The sequence below is a fragment of the Lagenorhynchus albirostris genome, chromosome 18, assembly GCF_949774975.1.
Source record: "Lagenorhynchus albirostris chromosome 18, mLagAlb1.1, whole genome shotgun sequence".
In the NCBI taxonomy this organism is placed as follows: Eukaryota; Metazoa; Chordata; class Mammalia; order Artiodactyla; family Delphinidae; genus Lagenorhynchus; species Lagenorhynchus albirostris.
In genome coordinates, this window is record NC_083112.1 from 21,181,694 (window position 1) to 21,197,984 (window position 16,291).

Sequence of the window (16,291 nt, forward strand, 5' to 3'; positions counted from 1 at the left end):
GAAGTGATTACACTCGTTCTTTTCTTTTTTGCTCCCCTTGCCACCAGACTCAGAGCCTTGCTTCCCATCCCAAATTCCACGTCTATTCTGAACAGCATCGACAAACTTAGGGATGACCCATATGGTTATCCTTGCCCGTCTCAACTCCAAAGACCTTCACTTCCATCCCTGCACCCCCTCCTCCAGACACAGTTTCTTATGACTTTCTTTCAGAATTGCTTTCTACAGACCTTCTTATTACTCCAAACTATTCCACCTCTTAATCATGAAAACTCAGCATCCCACCCTCTAACCACGATATCCTCCCATTTCCTATTTCTCACCTCTTTACTCAAATCACTCTGCCGACCCCTCCTCCTCTGGCTTAATCACACTCTCTGACCCCCTGGCTGTCCTTCCCCTGTCAGCCCAGCGCACCCCCTCCCTCCATCTGCTCCTAAGACTCTCTCCCCAGGCTTCTGTTACTGTCACTCTACTCTCTGTCCTGGCTGATCTCATACGAGTCCGAAGCATCAAGGGTCCTCACTCTTTACCTCTGAATCAGCTGCCTCTTTATAGCTCTAGAGCTAGTGCTGTCCAAGAGGACTCTTATGTGAATCATAAATGTGACACATTAAAATGCCACATTAAAAAGGTAAAACTAGTGGAACTACTTTGAATATATTTTATTTAACCTAACAGATCAAAAATCTCATTATTTTAACATAAAATCAATATAAAAATTATTAATAAGATACTTTTTATTCTTTATTTCATACTAAGTCTTTGAAATTTGTTGTGTATTTACACACAGCACATTCGGAATAGCCACATTTCACATGCTCTATGGCTCCCGTATTGGACAGCATAACTCTAGATCCATTTAATACAGATCTCTCGGTTGTTCCACATGGACCTTACTCAATCTTCCTTAGCCCCCATATCTAGTGCATCACCAAATTCTACTGATTCACACTTCTAACTATATCCCTCATCTATACACTTCTCTCCATTCCCCCCCATCAACGTCCTGGTTCAAACCACCTTTACCTTTCAGATGGAAAAACACAACAACATCCTAACCAGTCTCCACAGCTCTACCAACAACACCTTAATGTAATGTCAGGCGTGAGTTAAAGAATAAGCTTTACTGGGGAAAGGTACAAGGCCAGGGTTGGTAAGACAGAAATGTACTCTAGTCTCTCCAGTAACTCTTCAGGCGGCTAACCAGACCAAGATGTGTATTAGGACACGGCATGGGTTCTACTCCAGAGGAGGAAATTTCAGCTCCCTATGGTCTCTCTTCCTATAGGGCAGGCGTGATAAAACGGCTTTGTCAGATGGGGAATACTGAGGCTGTTGGGCAGTCTGGATTTGGGGTGTCAACTGTTACAGAGCTGACTCAGAATAAACTGATGATGCACTAAGCCTGGGGATTTGGGGGCAGCTGGGGCTCTTTAAAGCCCATGGAGTTACAGTACCCCCGACTCCCAGTCAGTCTCACATGGAGCTGAGTCTGAGTGTCACTCTTACAGCTGAGGGGTGAGGAGAAAGGGTGCCCTACTTCTCATCTAGCCTGTTGTCTAGATAACTCATCAGTTATCCAGGGTGACTCTTGGACAATTTTGTTCCTTGCCTAACAGGTACCCTAGTCCAAGCTATCCCATACGTTTCTGTCAATTTTTTTACCCGAGTCCTAGGCACTCAATACATTTTTAAAAATGCAAATCTGATGGTACAATTAGGTAGAATTTCAAAGTCCATGAGATTATCACCTGACACCTATCACAAGCTGGCCTGTTTTGCCTGCACCTTCCTGCAGGAACCGGTACCCAAACTCAGCAAACCACCTGACATCCCCAAAGCAACCATGGTCTTCCATTCCTATATGCCGTCCTCCATGCGATTCTATCTTAAAACAACCTTATTTCACCTGACTCTCTCATACTCATCAACACTACAGCTTTCAGATTCCACACCTCTCACTGAATCAGCCTTCCTGCACTCAAAGTTCATCCCCCTTCACAATTCTGATGCCCTTTTCCCGTGGTCCAAGAGTGCCCTGTGCCTACCTTTATCCTGTCATCCCTGAATTACACCTGTGGCTTGCCAATCTCCCCCTGCTAAAGTGTGGGCTCCTCAAAGGCACAAGCTGTTTTTCTTGCCTGAGACATGACAAGTCCTCAATAAAAGTTTATTAAATGAATGAATAAAAGCTGCAAGTTAAAACATCATGACATACCAGATTTTGTTAGATTATTAGGAGGCTCTGCTTCTTCTAACTGAACATCTGAAAACAAAGCTTCTGAAGGTGGTACCTTCTTCTGCTCATCTTTTAAACTCTGTGCAATTTGCTGTATAAAGAAATCAGAAGGAACATTAAAGTGTAGTTTTCAGCTGTGTTTAGCAATATGAACATTCTTTCTATAAGGTAAAAAATATATACTAATTAATGGATAAACGAATTAATGAACTATGCCAAAACAACACATGGAGATGAAAAAGTTAAATTGGTATAGAGTGTCTCTATTCTCATAAAGGCATACATAGCCTTTTCTGAACCACTAATTTCAGAACGATTACAAGGTATCTGCTGAAGAGAGTCAAATATACAAGGCTCAGATTAGAAGCTTAATTTTCAATTTTACATTTAGAAACAAAGTATTCATATTTAAGACCGGGTACATTCTAGATGTCAGAAATGCTTTTATCAAGGAGTTGGCAAACTCAAACTACAGGTTTTCTCTTTATGTGAGAACAGCTACAGTTTGTTATTTTTTAAGCAGATTTTTAAAAATTATCTTATGGACCTTACCTCTTTTTCACTATCTAAAGAATATCATCAAATATACACAGGTCACTAACTACTAAGTTGGCAATGAAAATCCCACTTATTTACATTGGTTATAAAGGTGGAAATATACAGAAATGAAGGCCTAACACAGCAGTCCCCAACCTTTTGGCACCAGGGACCAGTTTCGTGGAAGACACTTTTTCCACAGATGCGGGGGAGGGTGGCTCAGGCAGTAACGCGAGAGATGGGGAGCAGCTGTAAATACAGATGAGGCTTCGCTTGCTCACCCGCCACTCACCTCCTGCTGTGCGGCCTGGTTCCTAACAGGCCATGGATGGGTTGGGGACCCCTGGCCTAACAGACACCCACCTACTGCCAAAAAGAATAGCCAGAGAACTGTTTAGGAGACAGGCTCTGTATCAGTCAGGCCCGTCCTTTCATTCTGCAAACAGAAACCAGAAAGTATAGCTAATCCCTAAATGGCACACAGATGTCACAGCCAGATCACCTTAAATCCCTGACCTTCACCAAAAGAAAAACAAAGCAAATAGATTTACTGGAAGCAGTACACTTAAAACAAGAGGTCGGGCTTCCCTGGTGGCGCAGTGGTTGAGAGTCCGCCTGCCGATGCAGGGTACACGGTTTCATGCCCCGGTCCGGGAAGATCCCACATGCCGCGGAGCGGCTGGGCCCGTGAGCCATGGCCGCTGAGCCTGCGCATCCGGAGCCTGTGCTCCGCAACGGGAGAGGCCACAACAGTGAGAGGCCCGCGTACCACAAAAAAAAAAAAAAAAAAGAATCCACCTGCCAATGCAGGGGACACGGGCTCGATCCCTGGTCTGGGAAGACCCCACATGCTGCGGAACAACTAAGCCCGTGCGCCACAACTACTGAGCCTGCGTGCCGCAACTACTGAAGCATGCGTGCCTAGAACCCATGCTCTGCAACAAGAGAAGCCACTGCAATGAGAAGCCTGTGCACAGCAATGAAGAGTAGCCCCTGCTCACCTCAACTAGAGAAAGCCTGTGCGCAGCAACGAAGACCCAAGGCAGCCAATAAATAAATAAATAAACAAATTTTAAAAAATAATAAAAAGAAAACACTCAGGATACTGGCCATGTGTTGACTAAATAAACATACCAAATGTATCACTAAATTAAACTGGGAGGGGGTATATAGTAAACTCAATCACCTAACATCCTATCAGACAGCACTATTAAAACAGGTATCCTATCTAGAATATAAAAACTGATACAAAGGAGACAAGGAAAGGAGGGGAGGAAGGGGAGAGAGCACAACTCCCTAGATCAGGTTGAGAAACACCTGTTTATACCAGTCTGCCCAAGAAACTGGAGCTGCTGAAGGCCCCCACCAAGAAGAAGGGGGCAGCCTCCTCCTCCACCAAGATACCTTCCTAAGGATACAGCCCCAGCAGAGGCCATCTCTGCAGACCCCTCCTCTGTGCTCAGACCTGTGCAGGTGACCCCATAGGGAGGAGGGATATGCTCCCCAGAGCCTGGGGTTGTGCCTCAAACTTTACTGTGGGTCTGGCCCATGGGCAGGTGATCAGCAGGTCTGAAATGCACTGACTGGTTGGCTTCCCAGGGTGCCAAGAACTCAGTATAGGCCAAGGCCGGGAGGATGCCTTCACCAAGTTCCTGTGTTCCCCCCTCACCCTTCCCATATCCAGTCTTCACTGGCTTAACCTGGAGCAATAAACCTGATTTTGTCATTCAAAAAAATTAATAGACAAATAAAAAGAATTTCCAGGTTCCAATTCTGTTTAAGCACTAATACCCTATGCATTATTTTAACTCTGTACAGCACTCAAAGAAAATGAAGATACATATGTAACTGAAAGATTAGTGAGATGTACCTAAGTCTTCAAACCATAAACTGGACACCAGCACTGTGTAATTTTGAGGAGACAACCACCAGAGTTTTTAATGAGAGAAGACGACACATGGTTATGTGACCATCAACTCTGGTGGCTTATATGTTATTAATCCTCTTCTATGCCACTTACCAAAAAAAAGAGAAATCATAGAAAGCACTAATTCTATTTAAAAATTGAGAAGACACGCTTCCTGGAAAAGGACAGAAAACCGAATCAAATGTTTATAAAATACAACTTGAAGGAGGGACAATCTAACAAATTATATCTGTTCAGTTTTTTTATATTTTTATTTCCTATGATTTCATGGCAAGTTTATCTTTATTTTTGCATCCTGAATGAGAATTAAAAAGAAAAATCCTATTTTCACCAGTATAAAATATCCAAAAGTTGTGTGGGGTAGGGGAAAGATGAAATAAGAAGACCCTACCTCCATCATTACTAACTTATCAGGATACGCTAGATCTCCAGGAGCTGGTTTATAGCCTGTGATGTCTGTCTGAATGTAGATGTGGGTTCGGTAGACAAGTCGCTCTTGTACATCTTCCAACATCTGCTTTACTCCAGCTGCAAATGCCCCCAACTGTTCAGCTGATAAAAAAAAAAAGGTCAATCACCCATTCCTTCAGATTTAAAAAATACTTTCTTTAAACAAGCAAAAATATTACAAAATTGTCTAGTAATAGTATAAACCACTCTCGCTTCAGGGACTGGTTGTATTCTATTTTGGTATGACTTAATGACCTTAGAAAAATTTAATAAATGTCTTCCAATTTCCTCAAATTTAAAATTGGAAAATAAATTTGCCCTTACATCTTCTTCCTGGGACTCTGTGAAATAATTTCCATTATTAATGAGAATAATAACCTTATTTTTAAAGTGCTTTGTGTTTTTTTAAAAGGTATCTCTATAGCTTCATACCAATCCTGAGAGATAGCTAAAGCAGCTTATTAATTAGGTTATCACCCCCATTTTACAGATGGAGTCCCACAGATATTAAATGACTTGTTAACATTCTCACAAAGAAAAATGAATAAAAAAAAAAAATGAGGGAATTCCTCAGCGGTCCAGTGGTTAGGACTCTGCACTTTCACTGCCGAGGGCCCGAGTTCAATCCCTGGTTGGGGATCTAAGATCCCACAAGCCGCGCAGTGTGGCCAAATAAATAAATAAAATGAGACATGCGTTTGTATAGAATTTCTTCATTTCTAAGATGCCATCAATGTTAAGACACACCAGTGATTCAGTATCAGCTTTCCAAGGGCTGGGGAGTTGGAGGCATTACACACTCATATAAATATCTACATTAATTTAAAAAATCATCTTTAATTCACAGGCATTAAAATGGGAGAAAATGTACATCTTAGAATGAACTAAATGCAATAGAATAAGAAACTCGGGAAGAGTAACAAACCTATAGTGTCTCTTAAGGAAAGTCAAAGTAAGGACAATAATTTCTGCCAGTAAAATGATTACCTGAAGGGTATTTTTTAAATGTACCTAAGTATCACTAGGAAAATCATGTTTTTTATGACAATCAAACCAATTGTTAAAGCATGTATTAGATGAATAAAGTAGAGCTACTCCAGAGAATTGCTTTTCTTTATTTGTAATTTCAAAGAAGATGAATTATTACTATGTATGTATGCTAAAACAATTTCTGTTTTTTAAATTAAGACTATGCAATACAGTCAATTACTTTATGTACTCTGGTAATAGTGTACTAGAAATACCCAACCCAAAACTGATGGTCAGTTCTCTATGGATTTCAGATGCCAGAAAGAATAGTAACTATAATTATTTTATTACTAATTTTGCCCAGATTTAAAAATTCTTTCCCCATTATTATTTAGTCACAGAATAAGGTGCATCTTGATTCAAAAAGAGACAAGGCATCAACCCAAGTTTTAAAAATATTGTTTATATAGGGATGGGGGGGAGGTACTAATCTTTTTCAGATTCATTGAGCCATAGATATAATTAAAAAGACCTTTGAAATGATCATTTCTACTTATTTACCATTATTCTGTACATGATCTTCAAGCACCTCATTTTTAAGAATCCCACAAAGTTCCGATAAAGTCTCTAAGTGAATAACGTGAATGATCAATGGCCTGAAGACATCATACAATGACACACACAGTTTCTCCAAAAGTTCACTAAAATGAAAGAATAAAACATGGTTATCAGCAGTAATCCTTTCAGTATTTCCTAATAGTTTAAAAGTCACCCTTGATTGCTTCCAGCCAAAAACAAAACAAAACAAAACAAAAAAATATATATACTGGAAAATAGTACGTGGGGACATTATATGATGAGAAGTGAAAGGCTGAAAGTAATTCCGTGAACTGTTTTTGCTAGAATCAATAATCAAGCTCAGAATTAATAAGCAATCCTCAACAATTAGCTGGCCCCAGCCGAGTGTCAATTTATTACAACTTGTACTTATGTTAGCAATAATTTTGTGTATGTCCTTTCAAAAACAATAAAAAATATTTCAGTAGACTTAATTTTCCTTTTATAACCTACACCACTATGAATCAAATGGTGACATTTTCCCCAGGAAAGATAGGTTCAAAACTCTTGAATACTTACAGACTTAGATAAACAAAACTCAAAATATTCTGGACGTACACCAAGTATTTTGACAATTTTAAACATTTGAAAAGAAAAACATTAGGCTGTCTATACTCTTTATATTGTCAACAGTACTCTTCTATATATAGTATTTCATCAAAACCGTAAGATATATTTGTCTCTTCCCCTTTACAAGAGTCATAATCTTGGAATTTTTTAACAGTCAAAACCACCAAAATGAAGAACCCAAAAGTGACTGACAGTGGGTTTGAAAGACACTTTGAGAAAAATAAGGAAAAGGATTTTAAATAGTATCTACGTTTTTAAGTGTCCTTCATTAGTTAGAATCATAGAATTTTTTAAATAGAAGGAATTATTACACTTAATGTAGATAAAGGGATCTAGATACCAAGATAGTTCCCTATACAGGATTCTTACTATCATAACTTATTGTCTCCATAATTATAAATAATATGGACAGCATGTTGGCCTTCAAGCTGCACATTTATTTCAAAATAAATAACCACTGTCCCATCCAACAATGTTCTGTTCACATACCCACAAAAGTTAAAAAACTCCATAGTTAACTTTAGAATACTCCTATAATAAGCCATTACAGCCACTAGCGAATTAAATCTTAAAAACAAGAGTTAGATTCCGTGTACCACCTACTCTAATTTTGATGTTGGTTTTGTAAAAAATTCGTTATAAAGTTGGTGCTCATCCTGGCATACATGAACCATAAAGGCACAGCCACTGCGAATCTGCGGGAAACAAACACACACCATCTACAGTTAGAGACACACAACAACTCCAGCATTTATGAAATAAAGCCAACATTTTATTTACAAAGAGACTATGCATATATAATTCATAAAACAACTCCCTGAAGAACAGAAAATGGTTTTCTGCACAGTGGAACTATCGATGATTTTTATTTTCTTCTTTATGCTTTCTAAGCTTTTGACAATGAAAATTACTCTTCTAGTTGAAAAGTATTTAAAAAAATAATCTTTTTTTTCTATAATCTGACTTAAAATCACACTAAACAAAACAGCACTTCTGCAGCAAAAGCTAAGATTAATTTGTCTACATAAATCCAGAAACTTTGAAACTTCATCTTTCAAAAAACAATACTGATTTGTGAATCTTCATACTTCAAAAAATCAGTCAAAATGAGAATATTTTGCCAAATTGAATGCTAATTACTAAACTAGATTTGTCATAACAGAAAGAAACATTATGTAAGTTTGTTGATATGGGGACCAAAACTTATTTACCCAAGTATAGTTTCTAGGGTATCATAACAGCTCAAGGGAAGGTTTAACATTAAACCACAACAGGCAGAAACTCACCAAGGCACAGTGGTCTCTGTTATTCTGGCTGGTTAACTCTGTTACAGTACAAGTAATACTAGGGCCCAAAAGGAGTTCCCGCTGATCAAGGTAACACTGGTGGATGTCATTTAGCAGTTGTTGGTATCTGATGAAAAGCAAATGAGATTGGAGTACTGTATAAACTTCTGATTTCAGATATGTAAGTTAAATCCGATCTTAAATCCCAAAATAGGTTGCCAAACCTCCAAAGCTATATGGTTACTGCTCATTTGCCCACATTAAATACTAGAAATATTTATGTATATAAAGAAAAAACAAATCATAATGAACTACCATAACCTTTATCTTTTAAAGACAGATTTATCTTCCACAAGTAGTGATGTTACATCTACCTAAATGAGAAGGAAATCCTGCTATATGGGAAAAAGATGCCTTACAAACTCACCAAGTCAGGTCTGTGACCTTGCTCCCCAAACTGAGCTGTGTGCTACAAGAAAAGTCTTGTACAGCATGCAAGGTAATTGCTCAGAAAATATCAGGGACATAACAGACTTGGCAAAATAGCACTTCAAGGAAGGTAATTTGGAAACTGAAGAACCTGTGGGTACTCACTCAGGTATTTTTTCAGATCGTTGTTCTATTTGTTCGATGAGAGTCTGGAATAAAGAAAAGTCCACTAACTCCATCTGTTTTAGTTATATTTTCAATTGCTTTCTGATTATAATAGTAACACAAGCTCATGTTAGAAAATCTGTGACTACAAAAAAGTTGAAACATGAAAATCACCTAAAACACAAAAAAATTAATCACAGTATTTCAGAATATTTTCTTTCAGTTTTTGTATGCACACAGTTACATTTTTCTTTTTAAACAAAACTGGAATTATACTATATATTCAGCTTTGCAATCTGCTTTTCTTTTTTAAAGATTTTTTAAAATTTTTATTTATTTAATTTCTTTCTGGCTGAGCTGGGTCTCGTTGCTGTGCATAGGCTTTCTTCTAGTTGCAGCGAGCGGGGGCTACTCTTCGTTGAGGTGCGCGGGCTTCTCATTGCGGTGGCTTCTTTTGCTGGGAGCACAGGCTCTAGGTACACGGGCTTCAGTAGTTGTGGCACACGGGCTCAGCAGTTGTGGCTTGTGGGTTCTAGAGCGCAGGCTCAGTAGTTGTGGCGTACGGGCTTAGTTGCTCCGAGGCATGTAGGATCTTCCTGGACCAGGGCTCAAACCCGTGTCTCCTGCATTGGCAGGCGGATTCTTAACCATTGAGCTGTATCTAGGGTTACACTGATTTAAAATATTGCACTGGCTCTCTACTTTTCCTGAATTAGCATGACATGCAACATCCTCTGTGAGATGGTCTTTGCCATCTTTCCTTTCTTCTTTCCTATCACACCCTACTGAAAGTCTTGTGTTCCAGTCTTAAATGAGGTCCTCCCAAAATACAAGTCTTTTATGTCTCCACAACTTTCCCTATCCATGATGCTCTGTCTGTATAAAATATCCTTATCAATCCCCTCAAGTCTGCTATAAATCTACGTTTTTTTAAGCTCAAGTATCATCTTCAACTGGAAACCTTCCCTGAGCATTCCAGGAACAGCTAGGTGTTTCCTCCTCTGTGGGCTTAAAGCACCTCAACATACACTGCTATAATGTGGAAGGACAAAGCCTACCTTTCATTCAGGTTCATTTTCCTGGTATAAACAAAGGACCTAACATACATTAGTATTTCAAAAGGGCTAGCTAAATAAATTTCATAGCATTATCTTATTTATGTCAATAGACTTACTCTGACTTTGGGGGCAGCAGCTCGAAATTTCACATAAAATAATGTGAAGGCATTGTCTGCATTAGGTACAGATGAAGGATCCTAAAGAAACATGGGGGAGGATAGGCAAGGAAGATAATTAGCGAACAAATAATTATTCAGAAAATATAACACAAACCATTTCATATGGCTACTGCTTGGCCTATATACCAACCAAAAGCTTACAGAGAGAAAGATTAAATACTATTACTGCTACACATGAGAAATAATTATGTGGAGCTGTCATCTCTCTCTACTTTATAATTAAAATTTATGCTATGTTACATGAATTTTGGTGGTAAAAAGACTGAACTCAGATTCATACTCAGTCGCTTTCTGAGTGTAGGACTTTGGTCAAATCACTTAACCTCTCTGAGATTCAGTGCATCCATTACATGGTGATAACATATGCACAAAGGTTTTCCACAGCTCAGTTATACAGCACTAACACACAGTAGGTACTAGTACTTATTAGGCATTAGTTTCCTAAAATAAAATTTTGCAAAATAGAAAAATTATATAGTCTGTTATGTCAGCTAAGAGCAATGTGAACGGTAAAATGCAATACAAAACTCAGCAGCTTTGAACTAAAAGCTCAAGATAGTCCATATTCTTTAGAAAGCAGGCTGAAAAAATAAAATAAATTATCTTTCAGGTTTTATTTTCTTAGGAAAGAAATGTGCTCAGTGACCATCTGATCTAGCTCCACTCTTATTTTCTAACCTAACACGCTGCTAATTTTCCACCTAGCATCTACTAAAATCTGTAATTGATTAATTTGTCTTTTTCCTTCTTTACTGATTATTTCTCCTGAACATAAGCTCCATGAGGGCAGGGACCTTGTTAGCTCCTTTCACTACTGTACAGTTCTTAGTACAATGCCAAGCATTTAGAAGGCATTCAATAAAAATACATTTGCTAAATACAGTAAATTAAATTATCCATCATTTGTAAAGAAAGAAATTCAAATTATCTATCATATGTAATTCTACCACTCAGACAGAACCACTTTTATTATTTTGGTGTATTTCCTCCTAATATTTTCTTTAAAAAGATAGGAAAAGAAAAAAAGTGAGAAATAGTTTGAATCTTATTTTATTATTTATCATATAGTACTGAATATTTCTCACACTGTTATATATTCTTTGAAAATAAGACTGTGACAGACATATATAATACAGGCATTTTTTCTTATTATAAATAAAATTGTAACACATATTTATTTAACAAAAGGTAAAAAAAAAAATTGGAGTTACTAGATACTAATCTCAGACTAACATTATGGAAAATAAATGAATTAAAAAAAACAAAAATCACCTCACCAGTTAACTCACCCTTTTTAATAACTGACTTGTGAGGTTCTGTAGTGTGTTCACTGTATATGTCTTCATGAGGTGCAAAGCTTTAGAAAGACACTGCTTAAACTTCAGTAAATATACAGGATAATCTTTAAAATTTGGCTGTAAAGGAAAGGGAAAGATTTACAAAAATGAAGCAAACTTTTAATGAAAACCAACCTGTCCTTTATGTAAAGCTATACAGAAAGTTCAAAAGAAGATCTTATGTAGACTGTAAGCTCCTTGAAGACAAATACTATGACTGTCTTGGTCATAGCCAAATTCCCTGTGCCTGGCACAAAGCAAGGGCTCAATAAATACTTGCAGCTTTTAGCAAAATATATTTTCAGTACCCCACAGACCTCAAGGCTAGTATGTGAGGCCCAACTAAGAAAATAATAGGAGTTGGGTGAAATAAATACAGCTATAAATCCTTGGAGGGCAGAAAGAGATGATGATTAAACCAAAGGACGTGTCCTTTTATTTCCCCCCCCTCAAGTAATACTTTTTGTTTCCAAGGAAGTATCTATCTAGCAAAACAGTTAAGTCAACAGTCTAAAAATCACTAGTCCTTTTAGATGGGATAAAGTTGTGTCAACCAGCCGCTTTTTCTATTCCAGGGGTTGCTGCAGCAACTGAAAGCATTTTTTACATCACTACTGACAATGACTAAGAATTTACTATAGTTTTTCTTCAAGTATATTACAGAAAGAAGTAATTAGTTTACTGCATAAGAAATGATATAATAGGGATGTTAAGATTTCTTTAAAACACACAGAAATACCATGACTTACATGAGATGATATGTATGTAATACAGTCATCTAACTTGGCCAGCATTGGTATAAATCCTTCACTATTCACAGACAGCGTGGGAGAATTCAATTTCTTTAAGGGAAAAAAAATTTTTACATTTTAAGAGTCACCAAATATACTCAAATGCAGCCCATGTGTAACAATGCAATAAAGAAAGGACAAATTTAAAAGAATATGGATTGAATTCAGTTTACTCCTAATGACCTTTAATGGGGCTCTTCACGAATCAGCAAACACTTTATACTCCATTGCACAATGTTATATTAAAATAATACATCATGTACCTAGATTTCCCACTTTCTAGCACTTTACAACATAAATTTTCCACTTTCAAACACTGGCAATCTTCTCAAGGTTAAAAGATTAACTACCAGTTACCATGTTCAGCAGTCATACTGAAAGTAAAATATAAATAAACATATACAAGTAGTACTAATATAAGGTAATATATAATATAAACATGATAGTTAATATTTAATATAATATATAAAATGATAAATATTAAAATATATAAACCTATATAATATATATAAAAGATAAGTAAAATGACCCAATTATTTCTTATCTTGTTATACAAATAGTTTGGCAATGATTTATATTTCCCATTGCATTCCACTGTTAACTGGCTACTGGTTTTATTTCTAACTCTTTAGTAAACTATAATAATTTAGATTTAATAATTTTAATAACATGATTTATATGCAGTTATTATGATTAATTTATGAGCCAGAATACAGAGAAATATAATTTACACAGAAGTCTTCATTGTGACTACCTCTTTGGGATCCAAGAATCCATTATGAGGACTATACTCTTCCTCAAACTAAACATGAGATTAGTTTAAGAAATGTTTTAATTACTATTATAGAAGTACAACCATAGCAAGATTTAAAATGGAATATTTCTTCTTATAACCTTCACAGCTTACAAATATGATACTATAAGAGTTAACCAACAAAGAGATTTTAATAGCAAAAATACAATTTAAGAAGAACTATTATTTAAATCATATTTGGAAATCTGAACTGGTAATGGTATGTCCATCACTCACAAACAGGAATATCTTAACAACAAGCAAACTATTAAAATATCACTCAAGCCAATTTATAAGGTTAAAGATTATACTCAGAATGGGAAATATAAAATAAAGCCACTAATTCTAGAAAAAATAAAGAACAATGCTTACTGTGTTAATAGTTTCCAATTCATTAAAATAGGAAAGCTTTTGTTGAATGTTTTCAGCCAGATCAACAAGTTCCGACTTGAATTTTTTAAAAGAGAAAAATCAATTATTATGAGAACATAAGAATCAACACTCCAGTCTCAAAATTACATCGAGGAGATTTATACTAGACATACAGGTTTATATTAGATATATGATTTCAGAATAATGCCCAAAGATTTCTGCAGTCATGGGCTAAAATAAGCAATGATTATTACAGTAAATTACATATCTTTTTATAAAATAACAGATGATTACCTTTTTAAAAACATACAAAATATACATAGATAAAATTCTGAGATAAGTATAGTAATTTAAATATTCTATCTTTAAGTCACAAGTTTAAGTGCAACCTAGATCTGTTCATCTTTTCATAAACCCCACCATTAGTATAATGACTATGCCTTGTTTGAAAAGTGTCAATAGGGAATTCCCTAATGGTCCAGCAGTTAGGGCTCGGCGCTTTCAGTGCCAAGGACTGGGTTCAATCCCTGGTCGGGAGCTAAGATCCCGCAAGCCGCGCAGAAAGCTTGCCCGTGACCCTGCTGACATAAGCTTAAAAGCAGGCTGTCAAGGTAATAATTTGCATACTTAGCACAGGGCCTCATACAGAGAAGTGTTCAAAATATACTTGGAGAAATAAAGGAAATTAGAATTAAATTGTATTCATCTATTTAAAAATAAAATGTTAAACATAGTCAGTCACTGACACTCTCTCCTACTCCAAATTACCTGCTCTTTCAGGAGCTGTTCACAGGCTTCATGTAGGGTTCCTGTCTTATTGGACACAAAAAGATACTGTTTCTGCAATGATTCCAGATGCTGAAGAGCATTGTTGACATCATTCAATATAGCATCACACTGCTCCTGAAACCCAGACAAGTAATCCCTCATCTGTCTAGAAAACAGAACCAAAAGGGGATTGGCAATAATATTTTCCCCCAATAAGCACAGACAATAAACAACAAGGTCTCGTTTTCCTCCAAATGCTTGCATTTCAGAAGGAAAGTCTGACCTATTCAAAAAGTTTATTATATTCAGAAATATAGCAAAAACTATGTCACAAACTGTTTCAGTACTTAAGAAGGAAAATGATTGAAACTATGAGCAATAAAAGGAATCAGCCTTAAAGCCATAAACTGGCTTTTCACATGTAGGGCAGTAAATCATGGGCTCAACTTTCAAAGACTGGGACACCAGGCCCATCCCAAGGTAACAAGTAGGTCCATCCTTCAGGTCATGTCTGCCTTTGAGAGATGGTGTGATGTCATGGAAAGAATTTTGGACTTGGAAGACCTGAGTCCAAGTCCCAGCTCTGCCCAAGTCTCCATGACATTAGGCAAGTATTTAATAGTTCCAGGCCTCTGTTTACTCATTTGTAAAATGGGAATAATAACACCTTTCCTTATAGAGCTGCTATGAAGATTAAATGGAATCATACATCAAAGAGCCTAACAAAATGCCTAGCAATAGTACTCACTTAATTAATGTTAAATGAATATTAATGTTCAACCCACGGTCCCCAAATCAGCTAGAAACAGTACAGTCACTTCCCCCACGCCGTCAATATACACAAACAAAACAACATAGTTCACACCCTGCCTAGTTGGCCATCCCTAAAGTCTCTTGGGTCTCTCCCTCTAAAGAAAGGCAGCAATCACCTCTTAGAGTTCCTGACAAAACTCCCACTTGATTCCAAGCCTTTCTAGAGTTATCTAAAATCAACCTCTGCCCCTCCTAACCTATTAATTACAATGTGACTTTTTTTAAAATCACACAACTTCCAATACCAGTTGGAATGACCCACATCCTTTCTAGCTATTCTTAAAGAAAATGTTGCTGTTCAAGTTTTCTTTGTACCTTAATTTTGTTTAAAGGCACAGATAACGAAATGCTTAAGATGATCTAAGAATTAGGACAGCCAACAAATATAAGAGCCACATACCTATATTTAGTTCCTTCATCCTGATCCATCTGAGTTTGTAGCTTTGCAAACCATGAGAAAAACTGGAAAAATAGGGTATTATGTTGTCAACAAAACTAAAACAGACAAAATGAAAAGTGGTTACATGCTAAACAGCAAGTCAAAAGGGTAGACACTAAGTCTTACTGTTTGGGGCTCAGACATTTATAGCTGTAAGCCAGGAGATGACAATTTAATTGCATGGTCAGTGTCTACATTCCAGGAAAAGCAAAGTATCTTAAAAACACGGGCCATTTTCAGAGTTAAATAAGAAAGAGTATTAACACGATAATATGTAGAAATAAACATTTCTTCCTAAGAAGCTAATGCCTACCTGCTAGTTTGCCAAATTTGAGTAGGTAACATAGGGCTCTGGGTAAATATTAATGTTATCTAATAATAATTGTGAGAATATAAGCTCAGAAATAATATAAAGGAGTGGTTTAAAAACATAGCTTTTGCATCGGCCAAACCTGGGTTTGAATTCTGGTCCTACCATCAAGTTGTATACTTAAAATGAGTACATTTTATTGTATGTAAATTATAACAATGTATTAGATCTTTTTTTA

At 36.8% G+C, this 16,291-nt stretch overlaps 1 protein-coding gene across 1 annotated transcript in view; it reads right to left on the reverse strand.

Moving 5' to 3' along the window:
* COG3 (component of oligomeric golgi complex 3) overlaps window positions 1–16,291 on the reverse strand; it is a 57,225-nt gene that overhangs the window by 30,126 nt on the left and 10,808 nt on the right. The window contains exons 3-14 of the mRNA XM_060129436.1: window positions 15,705–15,766; window positions 14,492–14,657; window positions 13,724–13,798; window positions 12,517–12,609; window positions 11,720–11,845; window positions 10,368–10,448; window positions 9,194–9,237; window positions 8,600–8,726; window positions 7,917–8,008; window positions 6,687–6,826; window positions 5,098–5,258; window positions 2,222–2,333 (exon numbers count right to left, since the gene is read on the reverse strand). Coding sequence (XP_059985419.1) covers window positions 2,222–2,333; window positions 5,098–5,258; window positions 6,687–6,826; window positions 7,917–8,008; window positions 8,600–8,726; window positions 9,194–9,237; window positions 10,368–10,448; window positions 11,720–11,845; window positions 12,517–12,609; window positions 13,724–13,798; window positions 14,492–14,657; window positions 15,705–15,766 — 1,279 coding nt within the window. The remainder of the gene's footprint in view (window positions 1–2,221; window positions 2,334–5,097; window positions 5,259–6,686; window positions 6,827–7,916; window positions 8,009–8,599; window positions 8,727–9,193; window positions 9,238–10,367; window positions 10,449–11,719; window positions 11,846–12,516; window positions 12,610–13,723; window positions 13,799–14,491; window positions 14,658–15,704; window positions 15,767–16,291) is intronic.